Genomic DNA, 26,828 nt, shown 5'->3' with positions numbered 1-26,828 from the left:
CCTGTAATTGCATTTGGTGCAAGTACCACAGACAAAAGCCTCCTTTTGGAGGATGTGTCCAACATATTTGCACGTGTAGTTATTTGCACGATTTTTCTTGGTAAATCACAAGCAAAGCGCCCACGATGCAAACACGCAATTTCATAGACTGCACAAGCAAATTAGCACCTGTTAGTTGAGATCTTAGTAAATCGGGGCCTTAATTATTCATTTCCAAAAAATTTTCAAACACATTTTTCAAGTAAATTTGTACAAATATAAATATTATGAATTTGAGTCAAAAATATCAAGTTTTATCGGGGTTACACCACATGACTTGAACAAAATTTGACTTTTCATGAAAATGGCAAAATAAATATCAGATGTTTTATAAAACTTCACACTTAGTCTTGAGGGTCTAAAGGTGTCCGCTCTGTTTTATGTTTTTTATGGTCAACATAAACAACAAAATGGTTGTGGTTTCACCACAACTTTGATTTGGTGGAAAAAAGTTTTTTAAAATATTAATCATATTTTAAAACACTTCACTGCTTAATTTAAGAAATAACTATAAAAAATTGTTCTGCACTAGTCATGCCAACATTTCTTTTTCAGGAATTTCAGCTATTAATGAGACTTTGACTCTTTTTTTTTTTATTTTTTTACTGCATGTCTCTGCATACATTTTTTTACTTTAAGTCCCAGAAAAAATATCAATATGACTTTAAACTCAGAAGTTGAAAGTATGCGCATCATAGACGAGGTGTATTCAAGTAAATGGTTTGGGTGAATTATATATTTTTTAATGTATTTTTAATTTAATAGATCTGGACAAAAATGAGCATCACTTCATTGACCCTTAGGACACATGGCCATAATATGCACCTGTTACCCTCTGTTATTGTATTTTATGATGAAACTTGTGGAAAGAGTCCACGTTATGATCATAAAAAAGGTTTTTTCTAGATTGCTCGCGCACTGTCACAGATTTTTTCTACTCCAATAACCGAACTAGAACAGGAAGTTTGGGCTGTTTCTATGAAGGATGCTTAAACAGTGGTGTAGAAAAGTTGTTCTACACTCAAAAGTGTTTAATGGGCAAAACCCTAAAAATGGTTTGAGTTAAAAGCATGTACAAGTTGTAACTGTACATTTGTCGATATCTTACCTTCTGTTCTCTTCATTTTAAAGAAAGACAATATTTTCTTGAACTGTTCTCTTGGCCATTTTTGAAAGTGCACGAAACTTTTGAAAACTTGCATTACCTATCAGTGGCGTAATTTTCATGTGAACACTAGGAAGGACAAGTCAACCCATCGCTAAACTCCGACATACCTGTTTGCTGGTGTTTTTAGAAAACCGGCGTCTTTTCTCAGTGTGTAGAGAGAGAGCTTGCACGCTCAAGGATGCCAGATTACGTGACTAAAGCATCATCCTGGCAGAATATATCCAAACTGGACAAGTGTCAAAATCTGATTGGGGGATTTCACCTATTGAAATCTGGCAACCTTGCATATGTCAATCTAATTCTGACCGGCAAATCACCATTATTTTAAGTCGGTTATTTATCAAATGTAGAAAATTAAATCATTTACTTGCATGATAAGTTCTAAGTAATACATGACACAATTAATCTAAAAGGGATGGTAAGAGGGGATGGTGGTTTTACAAAGGGGATACCATCCCCTCGCATCCCCCCTAAAATTGAACCCTGCGCACGTCTCTGTTGTATATACAGAAAGTGCCTCATTTCCATCCATCGCGTGTGTTGAGTAAGGATGTCCAGATACTGGTATCGGAATTGGGTCCGATACCACGCTCATGTACTTGTGCTCATAAAAATGCTTCTATACCAAAAACTGAAACCACCTGACGTATGAATGTCATTACGTATACATTCAACGCACTAATTTAAATCATGCTATGTCATACTTAGATTATTTAACCGCAAAAGCTACAATTTAATGAGATAAATGTATAGTTTGCATGTGGTGTGTGCTTCAAATGTGAGCGCGTGTGAATGTGTGGAGCCGGTGTTGTGCTGACATAAAAAAACGAAGTGCTCATACCTTTTAGAGCTCCTTGACTCAATACATGGAGAACACCATCATGAGCAGTGCGTGCTTTGTTTGCAGCAGATGACAGCGAGCAGAGCGCTAATTAACTTTGTTGCATGAAGCACAGAAAGACTACATATTTATTTAATGAAATAGAGGCCTTTTGTGGTTTAATAATCACTTTGAGTCACATAGCAACTGGCTTTTCCGGATTGAAAAGCTACCGCCATAGCAACACAGAAACACTTCAAAATAAAAGCTCAGGCAAAATTAAAGCTCAATTTAAATGGAAAAAATGATGACAGACATGGATCACTACTGTATAATTGTATTATATTTAAGCAATATCTCACATCTGTGATGCTCTGTTATATAGCACTTTATTTGACAAAATATAATGTTGTATTTTGGATTGTGCTGTGAGGTTCTGTATAAAAGCAAATCATTTGATTAAGAAAATACAATATTATGTTGAAAATTGTGCTGTTAGCTTAAGCACATTGTGCTTTGTCTATACTTGTGACTTTGATGAAGATGAGATCACATTTTATAACCAATCAATGCAGAAAGCAACTTTTTCTTGCCACTGAAATTTCATTTTATTATAGTTTTAATGAATTCATTGATTTAAACAGCATTTTGATGGTAAAATTTAAATAAACTGTTGATATCAAATTTCAGAAAAAATTAAACAAAAAACAGGTATCAGACTCCATATTGGCGAGTGCCAAAAAGGAAGTATCGCTACATGTACTCGTTCTCAAAGACATGGACATCCCTAATGTTGAGTTTACTTGAACATCTTTCCTCCAGGTGTTCCATGACGTGGCTTATAAAGCAAAGGATCGCGTTGATCTTGTGGCAGGAATTGATGAGTTTTTGGACCAGGTGACTGTGCTGCCCCCGGGCGAGTGGGATCCTACTATCAGAATAGAGCCACCCAAAAATGTGCCCTCTCAGGTGACACACCTTCTTAAACAGCCCAACAACCCACTAATGCTGGGATAGAGATTCCTGACTCCTTATCTTTTTTTTTTAAACAACTGAGACCAATTGTAATAGTGTTCTATCTCCATCTTGCAGGAGAAGCGTAAGGTTCCTCCTCTGGCCAATGGAGGGGCAGATTTGGGGGAAGCCGAGGAGCATGGAGGTCATGGAGGACCAGAGCTACAGCGCACAGGGATGTAAGTGATCATGTGTGTGAATTATGTGATTGAGTTGTAAATTTGTATGTGTGTAATGTTTATGTGTATGAATATTTCCTTTCTGAAAAGACTAGCCTAACCGGAATGCAGTTCCCATGCTGGCCTGGGCTTTATGCTGGTTAGTGTTGGTTTGGAACGGGATCAGCATAGCCATGTTTTTAACCAGCAAAACTTAGCTGATGAAGCTGATTGACCAGTATGGCTTTGCTGGTAATGCTGGTTACCCAAGGGAGTCTTGCTGGTTAAGCCATTCAGAAAGCCTTGTTGGGACACTTGCACACCAGCATCCGGTGTTGTGGGCCTGCATTCAAGACTATCACTATCAAGAAGTGGCACAAAAACTGAACTTAAAAAAACTTTGTATACTTAGTACAGATATATTAGTATAATATATCAGCAATATAGATTTTGTACGTTTGTTTTGATCTTCAGGTTATTTGGTGGGCTTTGGTGGGATATTAAGCGTAAGGCTCCTCACTACCTGTCAGATTACACAGACGCCATCAGTCTGCAGTGTCTGGCCTCTTTCCTCTTTCTCTACTGTGCCTGTATGTCTCCTGTTATCACCTTTGGAGGCCTGCTAGGAGAAGCTACAGAAGGACGCATAGTAAGAAAATGCTTGTGTGTGTTCATTTTGCTGGGTTGATTATGCTCTGTGATATAATTCTCCCCTCTCTCTCTCTGTCCTAGAGTGCGATAGAGTCTCTGTTTGGAGCATCTATGACAGGAATAGCGTATTCTTTGTTTTCTGGGCAGCCCCTTACTATTCTGGGCAGCACAGGGCCAGTCTTGGTCTTTGAGAAAATCCTCTACAAATTTTGCAAGTGAGGATCTTTCCATTGATTTGCACTTAGAATTTTGTGTCTCATTAAGATCATTAAGTGTTTTAGTGATATAAGTGTCATTGTAACTGTGGGACACAAACCTAAAGGGATAGTTCACCCAAAGCTGAAAATTATTTCGTCATTTACTCAACCTCATGACGTTCAACACCCGTATGACTTTCTGTCTACTGTGGAACATAAGGGGAGATGTTAGGCAGAATGTTAGCTGAATGTTAGTTTGCCTGACATCTACTTTGGTGTTCCACAGAAGAAAGTCATATGGGCTTGTAACAACATAAGGTTGAGAAAACGATTACAGAATTTTCATTTTTGGGTGAATTATACCTTTAGGTGTAAACTCAAGTCATTTTTTTATAATATCTATAATATAATAGATTATTATATAAATGAATACAATAGGCTATATTATATAATATTATATTATCAATTGAGCATTTGTGTGTGTGTGTGTGTCTGTGTGTGTTTCCTTAGAGAGTATGGTTTGTCCTACCTCTCCTTGCGTGTGTGCATCGGTCTATGGACTGCCTTTTTCTGTCTGTTGCTGGTTGCCACAGACGCAAGTTCGCTGGTGTGTTATATAACTAGATTCACAGAGGAAGCCTTTGCTTCTCTCATCTGCATCATATTCATCTATGAAGCTCTGGAGAAACTCATCCATCTGGGAGAGACGTACCCTTTCAACATGCATAACGACCTCAACAAACTAACTCAGTACTCGTAAGTACTGAAACATACATACACACATGCAGTAATCACAGCCATAGGAGTAATTCAGCTGTAAACATGTTGACAAAGATAATGCAGTGTGTTTTTATTTTTTTATTTTTTTATTTTTTTTTGTGTTTTGTAGGTGTGTGTGCACAATGCCCGAAGAGCCCAGCAATGCCACACTGCGATACTGGCAGGACAAAAACATCAGTGCATCTGAGATCGACTGGTTGAGCCTAGATGTCAAGGTGAGTATGGCTAAATTTGGAATTGCATATTTCCATACTATTTCTGCCATAGCCGTATTTAGCAGAAATAGTAAGTGAAGTAGGGTTTGAAAGTTTTTTTTTTAATTTTGTTTTTTATACTGTTTCACTTACTATTGTTTTTTTAATACTAGTATGCATTATACTGTGTATACTGCACAGTATACAGCAATTAGTGAGCTAGTATTCCATTCCGAACTTAGCCATGTTTGGAAAGGAATATTAGCATATTACATACTGTGTACTGCACAGCATAGACTGAGTACTGACTTTTGTGTTCTTTAAATATTATGTGAAATAGAATGCATTATGCACTGATGAACGTTTCAAACAGTAGTATGCTACATTGTTTTCACATGACCTCATCACATTGCATGTTTAATCAGCAAGTGGCATCCAATTATTGTCAGTTAGTTTTAGAATATCCCTGACGAGCCCCCAATTTATTTATTTTTAACCAAAACTTGCGACTAATATTATGTGTGGTTCATTTGTCACATTCAAAATGGAAAGTAAAGCTCACTGTGGGATACAGTATTTTTCTTGCTGTGCACACACTGCATACTAGTTTTTTCAGTAACAGATGGTAATATGCCATCCTGAACATTTCAACAGACTCTGTATGAGTGTACGAGGTTGCTGTTTCTTTGGCTCAGATATGGTTCAATACATTTCAGAGACTCAGAGTTTAATAAAGCAAATCCTCTGCTGGTTTGCCTCAGTTTGTCTCTCTCTGCTTTATATTTAAGCTCCTACACACACACGCACGCACACACAAACAAGATCCACTATAAACAAATCCCCTTGATATTTTCAACAGTTACACATGATTTTATATAGTTTTACCCTTTTTTTTATTATTTATTTTTGTAAGAGATGTTTAGCTGTGCCACTTAAGCAGAAAATTATTGAATGATAGACTGACTGACCGATTGGTTGATTGACTGATGTTATTTTTGTCTCAGGGCTGTTTAGAGAACAAGGGTGAGTTTGTAGGCAGTGCCTGTGGTCATCATGGTCCGTACATCCCTGACGTTCTCTTCTGGTCTGTCGTGCTCTTCTTCTCAACGGTTGCAATGTCCTCCTTCCTCAAGGAGTTCAAAACCAGCCACTACTTCCCCACTAAGGCAAGGCGTTTATGTGTGTTTTGATGTTGTAAAACAAACACAACTGCTTAAGTATATTCCTGCTAATCTGTATTAGAGTGTGTGTGTGTGTGTGTGTGTGTGTGTGTGTGTGTGTGTGTGTGTGTGTGTGTTTATGTACATATGTTGTTCTGATTTCCCATTGGGCGACAAATGTTGTCAGGTATTGATACCCAATTGGTTCTTTCTCAAGGGAGCACTTACCGGCCCAGAAAACTCAATCCTCCATTGGGCCGCATTCCGGATAGATGTTTTTAAGGATGTCTTTTGTCTTATTGGAGACATTTGTACACTCTAAAGTAAATTCTGAAATCTCCATAAAATAAATATTAAAAATATTATACATATCCAGTATTATACATTGGTCCATCCTGACCAGTATGGAGAAAAGTAATAGATATCATTTGACAACACCGTCTAAGTGTCACTTTAGCAGTAATCTGTACAATAATTTACACTACAAATAAAACAGAGAAAATTTAATAGCCATTTTAACAGACCAATTGAGACAACATTAAGCCCTGCCCCTTTATTAGGACCCCCCCTGGGTCATGCTAACTTCTAGATTTTATCCTACCTGTGTTTTCTCTACAGGTGAGGGCAGTGATAAGTGATTTTGCGGTTTTCATCACCATTATGACAATGGTTTTGATTGACTACGCCCTTGGAATCCCCTCCCCCAAACTACAGGTCCCTAATGAGTTTAAAGTGAGTCATTAAGGAATCTCCATACCAACATGTATTATTCACACTATTGTGGTTTTGTCAGTTATTTTTACTTCTAAAATGGATAGTTCAGACTCTAAATTCTTATTGGATGAGCTGGTCGAAGCTGTAATTTAAGAATAAACCATTGAAAACCCCATTTAAGTGATCACAAATCTGTATGTTAGGTGTGCACATCAATGTCTGTGGTGGTTATAGCCTTGATCCTCCAGGATATAAATATAAATGTAATTGATTACCTGGTCTCTTACAGCCAACCAGAGATGACCGTGGCTGGTTCATCAGCCCCCTGGGGCCAAACCCATGGTGGACCATTATTGTGGCCTTCATCCCAGCTCTCCTATGCACCATCCTCATCTTCATGGACCAGCAGATTACTGCCGTCATCATTAACAGGAAGGAACACAAGCTGAAGGTACCATGACCAGATTTGTCTCTAATAACCAGTACAACTGCGTTTAAAAATCCTTCACAATCTACTGCTTCAGGCTTTTTGTTTTTTAGATTTTTTTTGTTTGAAATCAGTTTGAAATCTGTCATAGCATCTACGGTCCGAGGCATTTTGCAGACTTAAACATCACATGAAATGGTCATGAGCTTCAGTGTTGTAGAATGCGCTATTTTGTAATTGTTGGTATGTATGTGTACGCGTGTGAAATGTCTTTGTCGTTTGAGTCAAATTTTGCTGTTTCAGCATCTCGCATGTCAAGTTCAGCTTTTGTAAAACTTGCTGTGCTCCATCTTGCTTTATTTTAATTCAAAAATGTGTCCTTTGTGTACACCCCCTTACATTTTTGCAATTGTGTGCATCTACAGAAAGGCTGTGGGTACCATTTGGATCTGTTTGTGGTGGCTGTGATGTTGGGCGTGTGCTCTTTGATGGGCCTGCCTTGGTTTGTGGCCGCAACGGTTCTTTCGATCTCTCACGTGAACAGCCTAAAGCTAGAGTCTGAATGCTCGGCCCCAGGTGAACAGCCCAAGTTCTTGGGCATCAGAGAGCAGCGTTTCACTGGTCTCATGATATTCCTGCTTATGGGCTGCTCTGTATTCATGACCTCCTTACTAAAGGTCAGTGATCTTTGGCTTATGGAGTCAGAAAGATGGCCAAGTTTGATCAACAAATAATAGTCACAGACTAAAAATGTTAGCATTTGAGAATACTTTTGTGGTGTTTTCCCTTTGTTACTGTTTATATATTAAAAGTGTTTTCTTCTCAGAACATCCCGATGCCTGTGTTGTATGGAGTTTTCCTCTACATGGGTGCATCATCTCTCAGGGGCATACAGGTACTGCAATGATTAAAGCCATTATTTCATTATCTAATAAAATGTGTCCCAACAGTTAAATTCAGAATTAAAAAAGGATTCAGTCATTTTTCTTAGGCCATACACACTGCGACTAAGTGAAACTAATTCTAGTAACTTTCAAATTTTCATTAAATCTACCTAGTATGCACAGAATCGAACCAAAGTCTTTTTAGCAAGTCAGGTTACTCAGTGGGCATCTTTGGAACACTCTCGGCTATTTTTTTCCTATGTAAACAAGCAGCATACAAGTGTATCTCCTAACTACTTGAATGGGAAAAGACCAAAATCTCCAAAACTGTTGGCCAGATTACGATCAAAGAACATATTTCGAATCAGCAGTAAAATCTTACAACACTGGTATCATAAATTGTGCTTCTTTACCTACGATTACGCTAAATGCAATTTTTACGGCTTGTCTAGCTAATATGCATGCACATTCTCAAGATAATCGACAGGTGATGTCTCTGTCTAAAAGGTGATTGGCTTTTTTACCTGTCAGGTGGGAATTCCTTTTCTACATCCATTGGGCGTTCCAATTTCTCCCATTCATTTATTAGAAGTGGCCCATCTCTGCTAATTAGTCTCTGACCAAACAGAGCTACTAGTTGCTAATATAGTTGACTCACCAATGGGGTTAAATTTTTGGCATCCATGTTTCTTATTAACAGCCATCAGACATCCAGACTTTACTCTGATTATCACTATGTGAAGCATTGTGTGTTTGGGGTAGTAGGAGTTTGTGACATGCACAGAACGGGGGCAGCAGGAGCGCAAGCCCCTGGCCCTTTAATTTCAGAAATTAGGGGCTGGTTGCTTAAACATAGTCATTAACTTAAGACTGCGTGTAACAATTAGTTTGACTAGCTAAACACGCCATAGAAAGCCTGTTGCATAAAACAAGCTCACAGTTATCTTTAGTAAGACAGTCTAATTTGCATTGCATTGTGGGAAAAGTAAGACACTGAACAGCTTTAAAAAAAATGTCTGACAGTGGACACTCAATACAGTTTTCATTCACTGAAAATATTTGCTTATTAGAGGACTACAGTGCTTCAAAATTGATTCTAATGAACAAATTTAGTGATTTTAACCCAAATAATAAAAAACACATGACATTTTGTTACCATCGTTGAAGTCAAAGTCTTCTACAAAGTCTCAACTCAAGCCCCTTTCAGCCCTCAACTGAAGCCCCCAGTGGCTCAGCTGACAGTTATTTTCAATGGCAACATGGAATGTAAACAAAAGTTAGCCTAGGGGTGTGCTGTCTTACATTTCGGTCTTAAATTAGACTTCACTAATTTTTATTATTTTTATAAGTTTTTAAATGACTGAAAAAATTAAGACCAACATTTTAGACAACTAACTAGTAAGACTAGTCTAAAACAGTTTTATGCAACCGGCCCCTGAAGGTGCCCTTCTGGTCATCCAGAAAAAATTAAGCATAGGAGCCTTTAACAGTGCGCGCTACAACAGATCGGGGCTGGATTCTAATTGCAAATGATCCTCCCTATGCCTTACTCCCTCCGAGGTGCAGAGCCCTTGAAGTGGGTACTCTGAAGGGAACACAGAATTACTGTATGAATGTGTATGAATTTCTCACTTTCGTTTGGAATGAGCTTTCGAGTGGCATCCCCTCCCACAGCAGTGCCCTTTGAGGGAGCAAAAATGTCGTTTTGAATTCGCCCCAGAGCATCGAAGTGGCATCATGGAGCATCAGTTTTTTATTCTGTTTGTGTTTCATGAAGTTACAAGCGAAACGTGACAGAAGATATCTGTTTACAGCATGAACACTCTAAAAGCTTTTTTCTCCAGGCCATTACTTGATATTAATTTAATATGTCAGTGAAATAATGTGGTGTTTTCTATTCGCGAACTTTCCGATCGGCACGATGATTTGACCATACGTTTGACAGTTTTTGTAGAGTAAATAATCATATTTCATAAGTTATGGAAACGGAACTCTTCTAATTTGTCAGCAAATTAAAAAGCACCCAGTAAGAGTTGGTTATATTGCCTGTATGCATTGTAAAGTCTTTTTTGTAAAGTTATTGAGGTGAGTAGTTATTAATTATTTTGATTTCTTTATCAGCACGGAACGTCAAAAGTATACCAAAACATGTTTATTTATTATTATTTAAGTGACTCAAGAGCAAGCATACAGTAATTTCCTCATTTCTTTTCTGCAGGCAACATGAATAATAAATAATACATAACTAAACATGTTTACATACTATGAACACATTTTTGATGCTACAGTAATGTAATAAATACTTTAGAATCCAGAAATTACTTTGCTTGCATTGCTTTTGTTTATTTATGAAACATAGTTGGCATTTTGGCTGTGTACTCACTGAACGACGCAGACACCCCAGCGCAGAACTATAAATGAAAACCAACACAGGTCAGATAAAATGTCCACTCTGTGTATTGTAAATTCATCAACAGATTAATACTCGATTGCTACCGCATTTCCGACATCAGGTTGCACATCTGCAGTGTAGACAGCTTTATTAATAATAATGGGAGCGGTCTCATTGTTTTCATTTATAGAAATGTTATACTTCTTTTATAGAATACTGCCATTAACTGAAGGAGCTGTCTGATTCATCCAAAGCCAGTTTGGTTTTTGTTGAAACTAATAGACTTATCACTTTTAGAAAAATACCATGGCATTAAAATTTTTGGGCATGTAGTTGGGCACCCATACAAAACCATGGTGACGAGGTCAGAATTGAAGCAGCAGAGATAAAATGATAAAGTGAGGGTGCAGAGATGAGAAAAGTGAAAAGAGTGATGAGACAAGAAAAAACTATAACAAAAATACCGTGGTACTGAATGATTATATTCATGTTTCATGATACTGTCTCCAAGACACTTCATAAAATACTATGGTTTTACGAGGACACATGTCAAAAACATGGGATTATCAAAGGCCATGTCTTGAAAAAAAAAAAAGGTGTAAAATATGGTGCTTTTTGTTAAGAATATAACATAATAGGCTATTATTTGTCAAAAAGGAAATAATGGAAAAAATGATGTTTATAAAACAAGAAAAATGCTTTAATACTCAAAAAGCAAAGAATTAGTTAAGTATATATAAGTGCTATTCTTTAATTATCTTTTTTTTTTAAATAAATACAATTAAAAAAACAAAAAAACAATCAGTGCCCTTTTTTATCCTTTTGCACCGTCCCTACTGAGGTCTGTGCACGCCACTGGTAAGAGTGACTCCTGTATTACATAACACACAGAATAAAAACTTGGGGGATTCACTCACACATTTAAATGTGGTTGTCACTCCCAAAACTTTAGTGTGTACTTGACGCTAGTCATCTTAAACAACTCCCAAGAGAAAGTTTGGTGTAATCAATCTATCAAATAGTGATCGTATAATTTGTAAAGTTCTGAATTATAATGGCTATTGAATCAACTTCAGCTGGTTTTTACAATCACTGACATCTCATTCTTGTGTTGTCTTTAGATTTGTGTTGCATATTTTGTGCAGTTTTGATCTGGATAGATGTGTTTTTGTTTGCCGTTCAGTTCTTTGATCGTCTGAAGCTATTCGGGATGCCAACAAAACACCAGCCAGATTTTATCTATCTGAGACACGTCCCCCTGAGAAAGGTCCATATGTTCACCACCATCCAGCTCACCTGCCTGGTGCTTCTTTGGGTCATCAAAACCTCCAGAGCTGCCATTGTCTTTCCTATGATGGTATGGCATTTGTACTGTAAGTGTTAGGGAGCTGTGCCAATGTTTATGTTCATCACGTTCTGATTTGATGTTTGTTTGTTTTCACGCAGGTGTTAGCACTGGTGTTCATTCGTAAGCTGCTGGACTTTGTGTTTTCGAAGCGAGACCTCAGCTGGCTTGATGACCTCATGCCTGAGAGCAAGAAGAAAAAAATGGAAGATGCACAGCAAGAGGTAAAAGGTGTCAAAAAAGGTTGATAACCTCTGGTTTAAAAGGACAGTTAAGTGATTGGTTGAATAAAGGTGTTTTTTTTTCTGTCTCTCTCTTTCAGGAGAATCAGTGCGTCTTAATGGAGGATGAAGGGATCGTACAAGTGCCCCTAGAAGGGCATTACAAGTAAGTGGGGGAAAAAAAATGTGTTTGATGCAAGGATGAGATAACATTAATATAAAAACATTACCATTACATGAAGGTGCAAAACATAAAAAATTGAGCTATACATTTTCTTTAAATTTTTGAAATCATGACACCAAAACAACTGAAATCAACTTGTTTGTGTTGATTAAGGGATGACCCATCCACCGTCAACATTTCAGATGAAGTGACAAAGGCATCTTTTGGAAATGTCTGGAACAGCCTCACCACTGACAGTGCCAAAAAAGATCAAAGCTCAAAAAGGTTTGAACAAAATTCATTCAATGATTTTTGTATTTGGAATGTGCATGGCAGATTTCAAACACTTCACCTTAATATTGCCACACACCTATAAACATTGCATTAGGATAGATCAAATACAGTACATACTATTTTAATTCACTGTGGGAGAGTTCCTGGTTTTGGATTTAGTTACATTTTTAGAGTTGATTTTGAGAATTTAAAAGCTTAATTAAAGAGTGGTGCATGGGAGTTTGGTCACATCTGAGCCCTTTTCATGAAATCACCTTGAGCCCTAAAAAAATCCTTAAGCAATGTATAGGATTGTTAATAGAATTTCTATTATCATTTAGAACCAACATTATATACTTTTTCTACCGTATATAATCTTAAGACTTAACAGTCAATTATAGATAGAAAAATGCCTACACACTGATGCATTCACAAATGGATGTATGACAAATAATAGGCTAAATTAATAATGTCAATTTTACAGATTTTAGGGGTTATCTCATCCATAAAATACAAATTTTGTTGTCATACACACACTCATGTTGTTCTGAACCTTAGACATTTTTATTCTGTGGAACACAAAACGAGATACAGTATAAGGCAAAACATAATGGACTGACATTCTCAGTTACTATTTTCTTTCATTGCATCTTTTCTATTAAAGTGAGTGGTTGACTTAAATTCAATATTGTAATATCATCTTTTGTGTTTCACACAGGAATAACATACAGGTTTGGAACATATGGAGGACAGAGAGGGAGACAATTTTCCCCCACCCTCCTAAAATATTTTGCATTCCCTCACAAAAAATAACTGTGGTTTTTGTACAGTAACCATAGTTAAACAATGGTATCTGTAGTAAAACCATTGTAATAACACAGGTCGATGAAAAGTATGGTAATAAAATTAGAATTATGTGGTTCCTCTGGTTTTATTACAGTAATTAAACTAGTGTTACTGCTGGAAAAAAAACTTGTAACCGTTTTGACAATTAAACCTTGTTTTACTACAGAAACCAGTGTTTAACCATGGTATTTGAAAACCATTACCACAAGATTTACCATGGTAACTAAAGTCATTTTTACTAGAATATTACTAAAGTAAAACCACAGTTAATTTATTGCGAGGGAGTGCAAGACATATTGCGAGGGAACGCAAAACGTATTGCAAGATATTTTAAACTATCCCTCACACAGTAGGCACATTATAAATAATGTTACCCTTGAAAATAGAGAACAGAGGAAAATAATTGATAAATTACTTCCTTTGCAGTTAACATTTATTTTTAAAGGCCCTTAAGTTTAGCAAACCCTAAGTGACAATAAATATGCTTACAGTTATATCTACTGGAAAGGTTTTTTTGAAGGGGTAGTTCACCCAAAAAATTAAAATTCTCTCATCATTTACTCTCCCTCATGCCATCCCAGATGTGTACGAGTTTCTTTCATCTGCTGAACACAGATGAAGATTTTTAGAAGAATATCTCAGCTCTGCAGGTCCGTATAATGCACATGAATGGTGGCCAGAACTTGGAAGCTTCAAAAAGCATATAAAAGCTTCATAAAAGTAATCCAGAACACTAGAGTGGTTTAATCCATGTCTTCTGAAGTGATCTAGTCAGTTTTGGGTGAGAATAGACTGAAATATAATGCCTTTTTCACTATAAATCATGACATCAGCAGCCTCCTTGGCAATCATGATTTCAAGATCGATTACACTTCCTAGTGCCATCAAGCACTCTGCGGATGCGTCAAGCACTAGGAAGTGTAATCAAGGTAGAACTCATAATCGTGCCTAGAGACTGTAGATGTACTGTGAAAATGGAGTTATATTTTGGTCTGTTCTCAACCAAAACCGACTGGATCACTTCAGAGGACATTGATTAAACCACTGGAGCTAACTGGATTACTTTTATGCTGCCTTTGTGATTTTTGTAGCTTGAAAGGTCTGATCACCATTCACTTACATTGTATGGACCTACAGAGTTGAGATATTCTTCTAAAAATGTTCTGTTCTAAAAAAGAAAGAAAGTCATACACATCTGGGATGGCATGAGGGTGAGTAAATTATTAGAGAATGTTCATTTTTGGGTGAACTACCACTTTAATTTAAGGGATTATCTGCAACTGGATCAAGTTCTTTGCTATTGCAATATTCAAAAGCATGCAGATATGGGTCAGGAGTTTCAGTTAATGTTCACACCAACCATCAGAATGGGGAAAAATGTGATCTCAGTGATTTAGACCGTGGCATGATTGTTGGTGCCAGATGGGCTGGTTTCAGTATTTCTGTAACTGTAACAGAAGTGGATTACACTTGTGTCAGTCATGAACAGAAAACTGAGGCTGCTAAAGCAGTGAGTAAGTTGGCCAAATTTCTGTGCAGATGGCAGCCGCGTGGTGCTTGGCCAGATGTTGCAGACTGAATGAGAACCTTCAATTTAATTACAAATAAACTCCAAAACATGACAGAGAAATTTGATCTACCAGACTCGTGTCCACTGAAAAAGTGACCTAAAATCGTCTGTGTGGAAGCATTTTAATGACTGACTGAAGACAAAGTATGGAAAACATGCTGACAGAAATCATATAAAGTTACACATCCTACAAATGGGACAGGATGTTCTACTTAGTCATCCAATAACCAACTAGTGAGTTTCATATTTATTTATTTTTTAGATCTGGTGATTTAAAAGGATAAACTGAAAGATGCAACTTTTTGTAATGTTTAAGCATACTGACAGTGCACAGCATACATTTATATCTAGTTACCATCAGTGTATCAACTTTGAGAAGTTGAGTATTAAATCATCAGCATTGCCTGAGTACAAATTCAACGCATTCAACAATAAATGTCTATTTTAGTCTTTATTGGACTTTAAATAGCCTGCTTTATGCAATGTTCCCTTTTATGCATAGACCACAGGTTTATTTGTGAGATTTTGTGGACAGGCTTAAGGACAGTATTTTTATGGAATATCTGATGCTGATTCATTATGGTGGGGCGTCTGGCAGACAACAGATTGCTTTAATAAACTGCAGAAGACAAAACTGTTGTATGCCATAAACTACATGTTGTGCACCCACAATAATCTTACAGTTATGCAGTCCTGAAGTGACTCCAAGCACTCCAGTTACATTGAAGTGCATTTTGCACCTGGGATGCAGATAAGTGGTGTTGCGTCTCTTATTATATACCTTCTGTTTATTTTTATTTAGCAGTTTTCCTTTTGTATGGCTGTGCTTAGAGTGCATATGTCCCTAAGAAAGGCATCCACATACAATTGTGATATGCCTTTTTTGCCCCAGTGCTGCTGCATAAAAAGAAAATTAGCAAATATTCGTAAAACCGGTTAACCTCAATTTTTTTCTTAGACTGTAATATAACCGTCAAAATCTCACACCGCAACATCCCTGGTCTGCACCATGTATGCTTCATCCATGCATCTGCAAACCCCCCTATGGTAAGATACAAAAGCTGCAAAGGTGAAAAATTTTAATCAATGAGCATATTTACTTGCACGTTCTTACACCGATTATGCTTAAGCCGACAACACGTGCGATCACGTAAACGCAATAAACCATGTTCCTTTATCGGCGTAAGGTCATAAACGGCTTATAAATAACTTAATTGACACAGGTAGATTTTTGCCCATTATGCCGGTTTTGCACGCCATGTAAATACCTCACCCAGTGTTCATACCAGCTCATCCAATGTGCGCACGTGTTGAGCGCATGTCTCTTCACAGTTTGATGTCAAAAGCAGAGAACACCGCAATTTCAGATGTCATGTAAACGCAGATTTCTTGCCTTCATTTTTAAATAAGCTGATTTTAGAGAGTAATCAACATATTGGTGTGCATGAAACAGGCTCAGTGATGAGAAAGCCTTTATTATTCAGTGATGTGGCTCTGTTGAGGAGTGCCTCCCTAAAGGTAAAGAAAAGGCATTAACAGTGGGCCATAATAAAATCAAGTCTCACAAATATAAATTCAAGAATTAAACAGAAATAAGCTTATACTAGTTTAACTCCACCCTAAAGTATATCAAACATTATCTTGAGATATTTGGCATTACAATACACAAAGAATACCAATGACTTCCGTATTTGAGCCTCTTTGGGGTGGATTTACTGTCACGGTACATGGTGCTGAGAGAAGGACCCAAGTGCAGGAAGGCAGAATAGGGCTTTTATTTAATAAACTAATAAAATGCAAAGTACAAAAATCAAAACTCATGAGGGAGAAGAATAATCAAAAACTAGACTGACTGGTGCTTAGCTGGGTGGAGAAATAAAAAAGTCGTCCTGGCAATAGAGCTGTGTTTCTCCACGTGGCACCTGCAAAACACAAGAGGGAGAGAGAGGGACACGTGCATGCACCAGGCAGAAGGGAATGTCCAGCTCAGACTGTGATATTTTCTCTGCGTACACAGTCGATGTGGAATGTTGCTCAGAGCCACTGATCCATAGTCAGCTTTTCTCATCCCATTCTCCCAGTTACGGGGAGCTGTAACATGGAGCAGTTCAGCACATAAGTCAGTGAATTGAGCGAGTATTTCACCCTGTGTATCATGTCATGGCCAGTGGAAGACTTGTCTTATAATCCCTCTGCCTAAACACGTTTACTTATTTTTTTAATGCAGTGTGTATTAACACATGAATCAATCGCATTTCACTCAACTGAGTGTTGACTTCATTACGCTAAAACATGCAATTTTCCTGGCTTGTATAGCTAATGCTCGTGTGTTAGCAAGTTGATTCACAGGCAATGTCTGTATCTAAAAGGTGATTTGCTCGTTTACCTGCAAGGCCAGACTTCCTTTCTACATCCATTGACTGCTGGGTGCTAGAGCTTCTTGGCTGGGCATTCCAATTTCTCCCATTAATTTAAATAGAAGTGACTCATCTCTGCTGAATAGTCTCTGGCCTCACACTCGATAGAACTACAATGCCCATCATGCACTACATCTCCTCCCCGAAGTTTGCACACTTTTACTCCTGATTACTCACAATACATGGAAAGTAGAGGTGTACAAAAGCAACGCGCTATTTAAAAAGTATTTTATTTAAAAAGTAACTCCGATATTAAGGTCTAAAATAAAAAAATAAAAAATTGCGTTACTTTACTCGTTACTCAAAGTAATCTGATTACATAACACACGTTACTTGTAACACATTACCCCCAACACTGGTAATGACAATTTTAAACATCTGTTCACCTTCTGTATAATTTACACAGTATGGCACACGCAGCGCCACTGCAGGCTTGCATGCTTGAATCAACGTCTCCTTGCTATCTGAGAAGCTTTATTCAATCATGGACAGTGGTTCCACATGTTTGAAATTAGTTTTTTAAACTTAAAATTACTATAATGTCAACACAAACATTTTGTGTAGAAATAACCTAGTTGAATTGGGTAAACCCAACAAAATTAGACATGTCAATTAGTGATGGGTTGTTCATGAATGATTTGTTCATTTTGAACGAATCTTTTATGTGACTCAGAAGAACAAGCAGTCTCAGAGAGTGATTCATTCATTTTGTGTTGGCTGTGCATAAGCATTGCGCAACCTCCGTTCGTTGTTACATGAAAACCGCATAGGTGCTGTACAGGAAACAGAAATGATTAGTTCACCTTTCAATGCTTTTGGTCCGAGTCATTCGTTCTTTTGTCACGTGACAGCCGTATATAGCATATATGGCTGTCACGTGACAAAAGAACGAACGACTCGGACCAGATGACTCGAGAGGTGAACTAATCATTTCTGTTTCCTGTGTGAGCAATGCATAGCGTATATGGCTGTCATGTGACAAAAGAACGAATGACTCAGATAAGAAGATTCAATCCAGAGGTGAACTAATCTTTCTGTTTCTCATAATTTGTCCTTGGCTACATTATCATTTCTTCCTTATTGGGACTATAATCAAAGTTTGCATTAGCAGATGTGTTGAGGGGGATTTGGCTATTGAAAATGTAACATTTTAATTTAATTCTGCTCAAATGAACGAAATGACTTGAATAAAGATTTGTTCATTTTGCTGAATGAGACTCAAATATCCAAGTCAGTAAAATGATCCGATCTTTCCATCACTAATGTCATGTTACTCCAATAAATGTCTTTTCTTCCTTTATATACTAACTAGTAGAAGTGAAGGTTTGCATGCTAGTCAAAGAGGCGCTAGAGAGTGTAGCTTAGTAACTGTACCATAGTTAGTACAGCATTTGCTCAACGAAGTGAGCAATTACTTTGAAGTGTGACATCACCTGTACTGAGTGTTAGTTCAGGCTCCACTCTTCATGACAATGGTGACCCCCAAAATTCCAACACAACAGAAACTCTTTTAAATCTAAACATATCAAAATATTAAACACTAACAAGTATCCCCCTTTATATTAACCTTGCACAAAAACACATTAAACAAACACTTAATTTTCTCATTTACTATCCCAATGCAAAGCATGCTGGGAAATGGAAATTCCCTGCCCAGTTTCATCGATGCTACATTAACACCACAAAAAGTATTCATGTAGTCCCAACTCAAAAGGATTTATTAAACTTTCATTTGACAGATCTAAATCAATAGAACGCAATGCATACAAGTTGACTAAATGTTCTAGAACTGTGTAGCTTTAGATCATTTTAATTAAGTAAACTGAACAAGCAGCAAACATCCTTTTTTTGAGTGATGTAATCCATTAGGATCCTTTAAGGTTAGGCTTCAATTCATGATAGAAATTCCATTAGCAATCCCATTCTGAATCTTAGTTAAGTCCTCAAACATGCTGTTCTCTATACAATGGAAATGTGAATCAGGCTCACATCATGACTGAATTTTTCATTCCCTGTCACTCATAAGCTCCCTCTCCTAATGTCTCAGATGCTGATTTCCAAAGGTAAGACGCAACACAAACCTTCTTTGCACGATCAATGTACTGTATATACATTAGTGCTGTGGGTGTCTGGCGTCAATCTTTTGGTGCAAATGGTTCATTTCTTTTCTCAGTGTTTAAACTTAACCTTCTCTACTTCTTGAAAAACTACCCTCACTTTGCGTCTTCCTTGATAGAGTCTTATACTACGTACAGTGGCAAGAAAGAGTATGTGATCCCTTTGGAATTACCTGCATTTATATATAAATTTGTCTTAAAATCTGGTTTGATCTTCATCTAATTACAATAATCAACAAACACAATCGGTTTTAACTAATATAAAACTAATTATTGTATTGTGTTTGTACATATTGAATACATCATTTCAACATTTACAGTCTAGGTTGGAAAAAGTATGTGAACCCCATAGGCTAATGACGTCAACAGAAGCTAATTAGAGTCAGGAGTTGGCAAACCTGGCATCCAATGAAATGAGATTGGAGGAGTGGGTTAGAATAACTTTGACTTATAAAAAACACTCAAACATTTTGAGTTTGTTATTCACAAGAAGCATCTGCTGAAGTGGACAATGCCTTGCAAAAAAGAGATCTTAGAAGACCTACGATCAAGAATTGTTGCTTTGCATAAAGCTGGAAAGGATTACAAAGTTATCTCGAAGAGCAAATACAGTGCATCCGGAAAGTATTCACAGCGCATCGCTTTTTCCACATTTTGTTATGTTACAGCTTTATTCCAAAATGGATTAAATTCATTATTTTCCTAAAAATTTTACAAACAATACCCCATAATGACAATGTGAAAGACGTTTGTTTGAAATCTTTGCAAATTTATAAAAAAAAAAAAAAAAGAAGAAGAAAAGAAAATCACATGTACATAAGTATTCACAGCCTTTGCCATGACACTCAAAATTGAGCTCAGGCGCATCCTGTTTCCACTGATCATCCTTGAGATGTTTCTACAACTTAATTGGAGTCCACCTGTGGTAAATTCAGTTGATTGGACATGATTTGGAAAGGCACACACCTGTCTATATAAGGTCCCACAGTTAACAGTGCATGTCAGAGCACAAACCAAGTCATGAAGTCCAAGGAATTGTCTGTAGACCTCCGAGACAGGATTGTATCGAGGTACAGATCTGGGGAAGGGTACAGAAAAATTTCTGCAGCATTGAAGGTCCCAATGAGCACAGTGGCCTCCATCATCCATAAATGGAAGAAGTTTGGAACCACCAGGACTCTTCCTAGAGCTGGACGCCCAGCCAAACTAAGTGATCGGGGGAGAAGAGCCTTAGTCAGGGAGGTGACCAAGAACCCGATGGTCACTCTGACAGAGCTCCAGCGTTTCTCTGTGGAGAGAGGAGAACCTTCCAGAAGAACAACCATCTCTGCAGCACTCCACCAATCAGGCCTGTATGGTAGAGTGGCCAGACGGAAGCCACTCCTCAGTAAAAGGCACATGACAGCCCACCTGGTGTTTGCTAAAAGGCACCTGAAGGACTCTCAGACCATGAAAAACAAAGATTGAACTCTTTGGCCTGAATGGCAAGCATCATGTCTGGAGGAAACCAGGTACCACTCATCACCTGGCCAATACCATCCCTACAGTGAAGCATGGTGGTGGCAGCATCATGCTGTGGGGATGTTTTTCAGCAGCAGGATCTAGGAGACTAGTCAGGATCGAGGGAAAGATGAATGCAGCAATGTACAGAGACATCCTTGATGAAAACCTGCTCCAGAGCGCTCTGGACCTCAGACTGGGGTGAAGGTTCATCTTCCAACAGGACAACGACCCAAAGCACACAGCCAAGATAACAAAGGAGTGGCTACGGGACAACTCTGTGAATGTCCTTGAGTGGCTCAGCCAGAGCCCAGACATGAACCCGATTGAACATCTCTGGAGAGATCTAAAAATGGCTGTGCACCGATGCTCCCCATCCAACCTGATGGAGCTTGAGAGGTCCTGCAAAGAAGAATGGGAGAAACTGCCCAAAAATAGGTGTGTGTGCCAAGCTTGTAGCATCATACTCAAAAAGACTTGAGGCTGTAATTGGTGCCAAAGGTGCTTCAACAAAGTATTGAGCAAAGGCTGTGAATACTTATGTACATGTGATTTTTTTTCCGTTTTTTTATTTTTAATACATTCGCAAAGATTTCAAACAAACTTCTTTCACGTTGTCATTATGGGGTATTGTTTGTAGAATTTTGAGGAAAATAATTAATTTAATCCATTTTGAATTAAGGCTGTAACATAACAAAATGTGGAAAAAGGGAAGCGCTGTGAATACTTTCCGGATGCACTGTATATTCATGTTTCCACAGTTGAATGGAGATATAAATGGAGATGATTTAGTACTGTGGCTACTCTCCCCAGAAGTGGCCGTCCAGCCAAGGTGACTCAAAAGGCACACCGCAACATGCTTGAGGTAAAAAAGAACCCTAGAGTGACAGCTAAAGACTTAAAGGAGTCACTGGAACTGGTTAACATCTCTGTTCATGAGTCTACTATATGGAAAACATTAAACGGACATGTTGTCCATGGCAGGATACCACAAATGAAGCCGCTGCTTTCCAATAAAAACATTTCGGCATGCCTGAAGTTTGCCAAAGACCACCTTGACACTCCACAGTGCTACTAGGAAATTGTTTTGTGGAGTGATGAAACTAAGGTTGAATTGTTTGGGAAGAATACGCAGCACTATATATGCCGTAAAAAGGCCACCGCATACCAACATAAAAACATCATCCCAACACTGAAGTACGGTGGAGGGAGCATCATGATTTGGGGCTGCTTTTGGGCCCTGGACCACTTGGGTCCTGGACCATCAAGGGGAAAATTAATTCTGTACTTGAATGAAGTTGCTGTGCACCAGCTGAAGCTCAGATGAAGTTGGGTGATGCAACAAGAAAATTACCCTAAACACAGATGTAAATCCACTACAGAATATCTTAAATAAAAAAATAAAATCCACCATTTGGAGTGGCCCAGTCAGAGCACAGACCTTAACCCAATAGAGATGCTGTGGAATGACCTTGAGAGAGCTGTTCACACCAGACATTCTAGGATTATGGCTGAGCTGAAGCAGTTCTGTAAGGAAGAATGGTCCAAAATTCCTTCTGAATGTTTTGCAGGTCTAATCTACAGCCACCAAAAAACACTTGATTGAAGTTATAGCTGTCAAAGGAGGATCGTTCAGTTATTAAATCCAAGGGTTCACATACTTTTTCCACAGCACTTTAAATGATTAATGGGATGTGTTCAATAAAGACATGAAATATTATAATTGTTTGTGTGTTGTTAGCCTAAGCACATTGTGAAGATAAGATCACATTTTATTACTAATTAATGCAGAAAACCAGCTAATTCACATTAGTAAATTCACAAACTCAGCAAAAAAAGAAACGTCCTCTCAATTTCAACTGCTTTTATTTTCAGCAAACTTAACATGTGTAAATATTTGTATGAACATAAAAAGATTCAACAACAAAGACATAAACTGAACAAGTTTCACAGACATGTGACTAACAGAAATGGAATAATGTGTCCCTGAACAAAGGGTCAGGGGGTCAGAATTATCAGTCAGTATCTGGTGTGGCCACCAGCTGCATTAAGTACTTCAGTGCATCTCCTCCTCATGGACTGCACCAGATTTGCCAGTTCTTGCTGTGACATGTTACCCCACACTTCCACCATGGCACTTGCAAGTTCCCGGACATTTCTGGGGGGAATGGCCCTCGCCCTCACCCTCCGATCCAACAGGTCCCAGACGTGCTTAATGGGATTGAGATCCGGGCTCTTTGCTAGCCATGGCAGAACACTGACATTCCTGTCTTGCAGGAAATCATGCACAGAACGAGTAGTATGGCTGGTGGCATTGTCATGCTGGAGGGTCATGTCAGGATGAACCTGCAGGAAGTGTACCACATGAGGGAGGAGGATGTCTTCCCTGTAATGCACAGCATTGAGATTACCTGCAATGACAATAAACTCAGTCCGATGATGCTGTGACACACCGCCTCAGACCATGACAGACCCTCTACCTCCAAATCGATCCCACTCCAGAGTACAGACCTCGGTGTAACGCTCATTCCTTTGACGATAAACGCGAGTCCAACCATCACCCCTGGTGAGACGAAACCGCGACTCATCAGTGAAGAGCCCTTTTTGCCAGTTCTGTCAGGTCCAGCGAAGGTGGGTTTGTGCCCATAGGCGACATTGTTGCCGGTGATGTCTGGTAAGGACCTGCCTTACAACAGGCCTACAAGCAGTCCAGTCCCTCAGTCCAGCCTTTCTCAGCCCATTGTGGACAGTCTGAGCACTGATGGAGGGATTGTGTGTTCCTGGTGTAACTTGGGCAGTTGTTGTTGCCATCCTGTACCTGTCTCGCAGGTGTGATATTCGGATGTACCAATCCTGTGCAGGTGTTGTTACACGTGGTCTTCCACTGCGCGGATGATCAGCTGTCCTTCCTGTCTCCCTGTAGCACTGTCTTAGGAGTCTCACAGTACGGACATTGCAATTTATTGCCCTGGCCACATCTGCAGTCCTCATGCCTCCATGCAGCATGCCTAAGGCATGTTCACGCAGATGAGCAGGGACCCTGGGAATTTTTCTTTTGGTGTTTTTCAGAGTCAGTAGAAAGGTCTCTTTAGTGTCCTAAGTTTTTATAACTGTGACCTTAATTGCCTACCGTCTGTAAGCTGTTAGAGTCTTTATGACCGTTCCACAGGTGCATGTTCATTAATTGTTTATGGTTCATTGAACAAGCATGGAAAACATTGTTTAAACCCTTTACAATAAAGATCTGTAAAGTTATTTGGATTTTTACAAAATTATCTTTAAAATACATGTCCTGAAAAAGGGACGTTTGTTTTTTTGCTGAGTTTATTTTTCTTGCCACCGTGTATTAAGGATGTTTCTATCTTACAAAACTAGCATCACCTTAGGCTTATTAGGGATCGATTCAAACTTTTTGTTCCTTTGCATGTTTGTGTGTATTTATTGAAGATAATAAATGCATGGGAAAGCATGATTTGTGGAAAGGTCAAAGGTCAAGCTTGAAACGTCATTGCTTGTATAATTATAACTCAGTGGGGCCTGATAATCCAATAATAATGTATAAATCATAAAACATGCTCTATTGCTTTCACTTTTGATCATAAAGTATGAGCTCACACAAAATAGTTTGTATTCTTTTGCTTCAAGAACAAACTCTTGTTGCTGTTTTTTGTCAGATTGTCGACTGTCAAAATTAGACTGTTTCTATGACAATCTTAATATCTCTTTCTGTATCGCATTCTGCAGCTCAATTGTTGAAGGTGCCATGAAACATGAGCAAGATGACGAAGAGAAGACAGATTTGGATAGAGAGACGAGTTTGTGAGTTCACATTTGAAAAAACACTCTGTATTGTGCCACACTTAAAGCACCAGTGTGTGCATCTGTTCTTTAGGTTGTGTGTGCCAGTATGTGTTAAGGCATTACATGTTTTGTGTGTGTGTGTGTGTGTGTGTGTGTGTGTGTGTGTGTGTGTGTGTGTGGAGATGTCTTGAGCATTTGAATATGTGTACGAATTTGCTGCCCAGGGGGATTGTAGGATTGTGTGTTTTCCAGTTTAATGGTCCAATGTAGTTTCACCTATAGAAATAAAAAAAGGATTACTTTTGTTTTAACACAGTAGAGTGTATTTTGTATGTTTTATATTTTTTGACAGTAGATCCTATTGAAATTGTTTGTCTTATAGCCTGAATATAATGTTTATTATATAAAATTCATTCTTTTTTATTATGCATCAATGATAAATATTAATTTGCAGGCATAGTTAAATTATCATAATACTCATTAAAAAGCTGTTTCTAATGGAAGATGCAAACCTAATTATATTAAACAGAACTTATCACATCATGCTTGTTAAATGTCTTTGTAATTGTCAAAATGTTCTCCACATCACTTCATAAGGTACTTGATGTTAACATTTACTACTTGCAAACTATGACTAATATTTATAAAGTACTTTTATGAACAAATTTTTTTTTTTTTTTTGTGAATTTTAGTGTAATATTTCACTAAAACAAATATATGAGCCAGGACTGTGCTCATTTTAGCCTACAAAACATTCTCTTGTACTCCTTCTCTAAGAATTATTATTATTTTTGTTGTTGAAAATGATTTATAAAAAGCTTTATCTCATGTTTGAAACATTCTGTGTAGCACTTAACCAAGCAAATAATAGTAAATATATATTTTGTTAAAATGCTTCAAACTGTATAGTGCTGTCTTCACAATGTTTCTGAGTGACAGCGCATCTGTCTCCTCTACAAGACTCAATTCCAAGCTGTGAAAAGACCTCATGACCCAAATGAACTGGTTATATAACTGCCGATAATACAAAACTCATACAAGAAATGCAATAATAATCCTTTTCATAAGAGGGGCATTATACCATGTACTTACCAGAAACAAATCTGACATTTATCATCAACACACGTACATGCGATTATGTATCTTGTCTATGTGTATAATATTAAATAACAAAGTTATTTAATGTATGGATAGATTTAAATATGTATAGAGTGGGTGGGGGTGGGGAGTGGGGATTAATGTTTTCATGTTAATGTCAGTGTTATTACAGTGTTTGTTGACAAAATTACACTCGCATTTGACAGACACACACATCTATGTATGATAAGTTTGAAGTTTTGTTAATATCACTGTAAAATAAGCATTACTTCCTGAAAAAAAACTTCTGTTGTTTATTAAATTGTATCACTACAACTGTGAGACATTTTTATCAGATTAAATGTGACTGCAAATAAACTGACAATTAAGGTGTATTTTTTACAAGTTTTTATAACTGGTTTATATTTACAGTGGATTTGATAATAAAGGAATAAATATTTGATCAATGCCTAAAATGGCATTAAAGTATACTAGAATGATGAGTTCAAATCATCAGATAGTTGTCATAGTAAGTATGTGTATGTGTAATGCATTCTGAATTAATGAACACTGTTCAGAGTATTTGGCAAAAGCTCTTTTAATTGGCTGTTCCATGCAAGAAATCTTTAAATGAGGAGTTTCTAATTTAATTTTCATTTGAGGTTTGATGGCAAAATTAGTTCCTCTTATTTTTGCCCATGGTCCGACTGACCTTAAAGGGTTCCAAAAATAAAAATTATTTCATCATTTATTCACCCTCATGCCATACCAGATGTGTATGACTTTCTTTCTTCTGCAGAACACAAACAAAGATTTTTAGAAGATAATTTCAGCTCTGAAGGTCCATACAATGCAAGTGAATGGTGGCCAGAACTTTGAAGGTCCAAAAAGCATATAAAG

General features: G+C 37.8%; 1 protein-coding gene across 5 annotated transcripts in view; it reads left to right on the top strand.

The window, feature by feature from the left end:
* Positions 1-26,306, top strand: part of LOC127425831 (sodium-driven chloride bicarbonate exchanger-like) — a 71,266-nt gene extending 44,960 nt beyond the window's left edge. For 3 of the 5 annotated variants that reach the window (XM_051672122.1, XM_051672126.1, XM_051672123.1), the window contains 16 exons: positions 2,850-2,996; positions 3,120-3,220; positions 3,674-3,848; positions 3,932-4,065; positions 4,558-4,803; positions 4,937-5,042; positions 6,026-6,187; positions 6,800-6,913; positions 7,185-7,346; positions 7,748-7,999; positions 8,149-8,217; positions 11,782-11,955; positions 12,045-12,167; positions 12,266-12,330; positions 12,502-12,612; positions 24,795-26,306. In XM_051672122.1, the coding sequence (XP_051528082.1) occupies positions 2,850-2,996; positions 3,120-3,220; positions 3,674-3,848; positions 3,932-4,065; positions 4,558-4,803; positions 4,937-5,042; positions 6,026-6,187; positions 6,800-6,913; positions 7,185-7,346; positions 7,748-7,999; positions 8,149-8,217; positions 11,782-11,955; positions 12,045-12,167; positions 12,266-12,330; positions 12,502-12,612; positions 24,795-24,873 (2,220 nt within the window). In that variant the 3' untranslated portion in view covers positions 24,874-26,306. Of the gene's footprint in view, positions 1-2,849; positions 2,997-3,119; positions 3,221-3,673; positions 3,849-3,931; positions 4,066-4,557; positions 4,804-4,936; positions 5,043-6,025; positions 6,188-6,799; positions 6,914-7,184; positions 7,347-7,747; positions 8,000-8,148; positions 8,218-11,781; positions 11,956-12,044; positions 12,168-12,265; positions 12,331-12,501; positions 12,613-19,459; positions 19,497-24,794 lie in introns of all 5 variants that reach the window. The other 2 variants (XM_051672125.1, XM_051672124.1) reach the window with 2 other exon arrangements.
* The last annotated feature ends 522 nt before the right edge of the window (positions 26,307-26,828 follow it).

Source organism: Myxocyprinus asiaticus, chromosome 35 (genome assembly GCF_019703515.2).
Source record: "Myxocyprinus asiaticus isolate MX2 ecotype Aquarium Trade chromosome 35, UBuf_Myxa_2, whole genome shotgun sequence".
Taxonomy (NCBI): domain Eukaryota; kingdom Metazoa; phylum Chordata; class Actinopteri; order Cypriniformes; family Catostomidae; genus Myxocyprinus; species Myxocyprinus asiaticus.
Note: the sequence above shows the minus strand (reverse complement) of the source record. Positions and strands in the feature narration are given on the sequence as shown.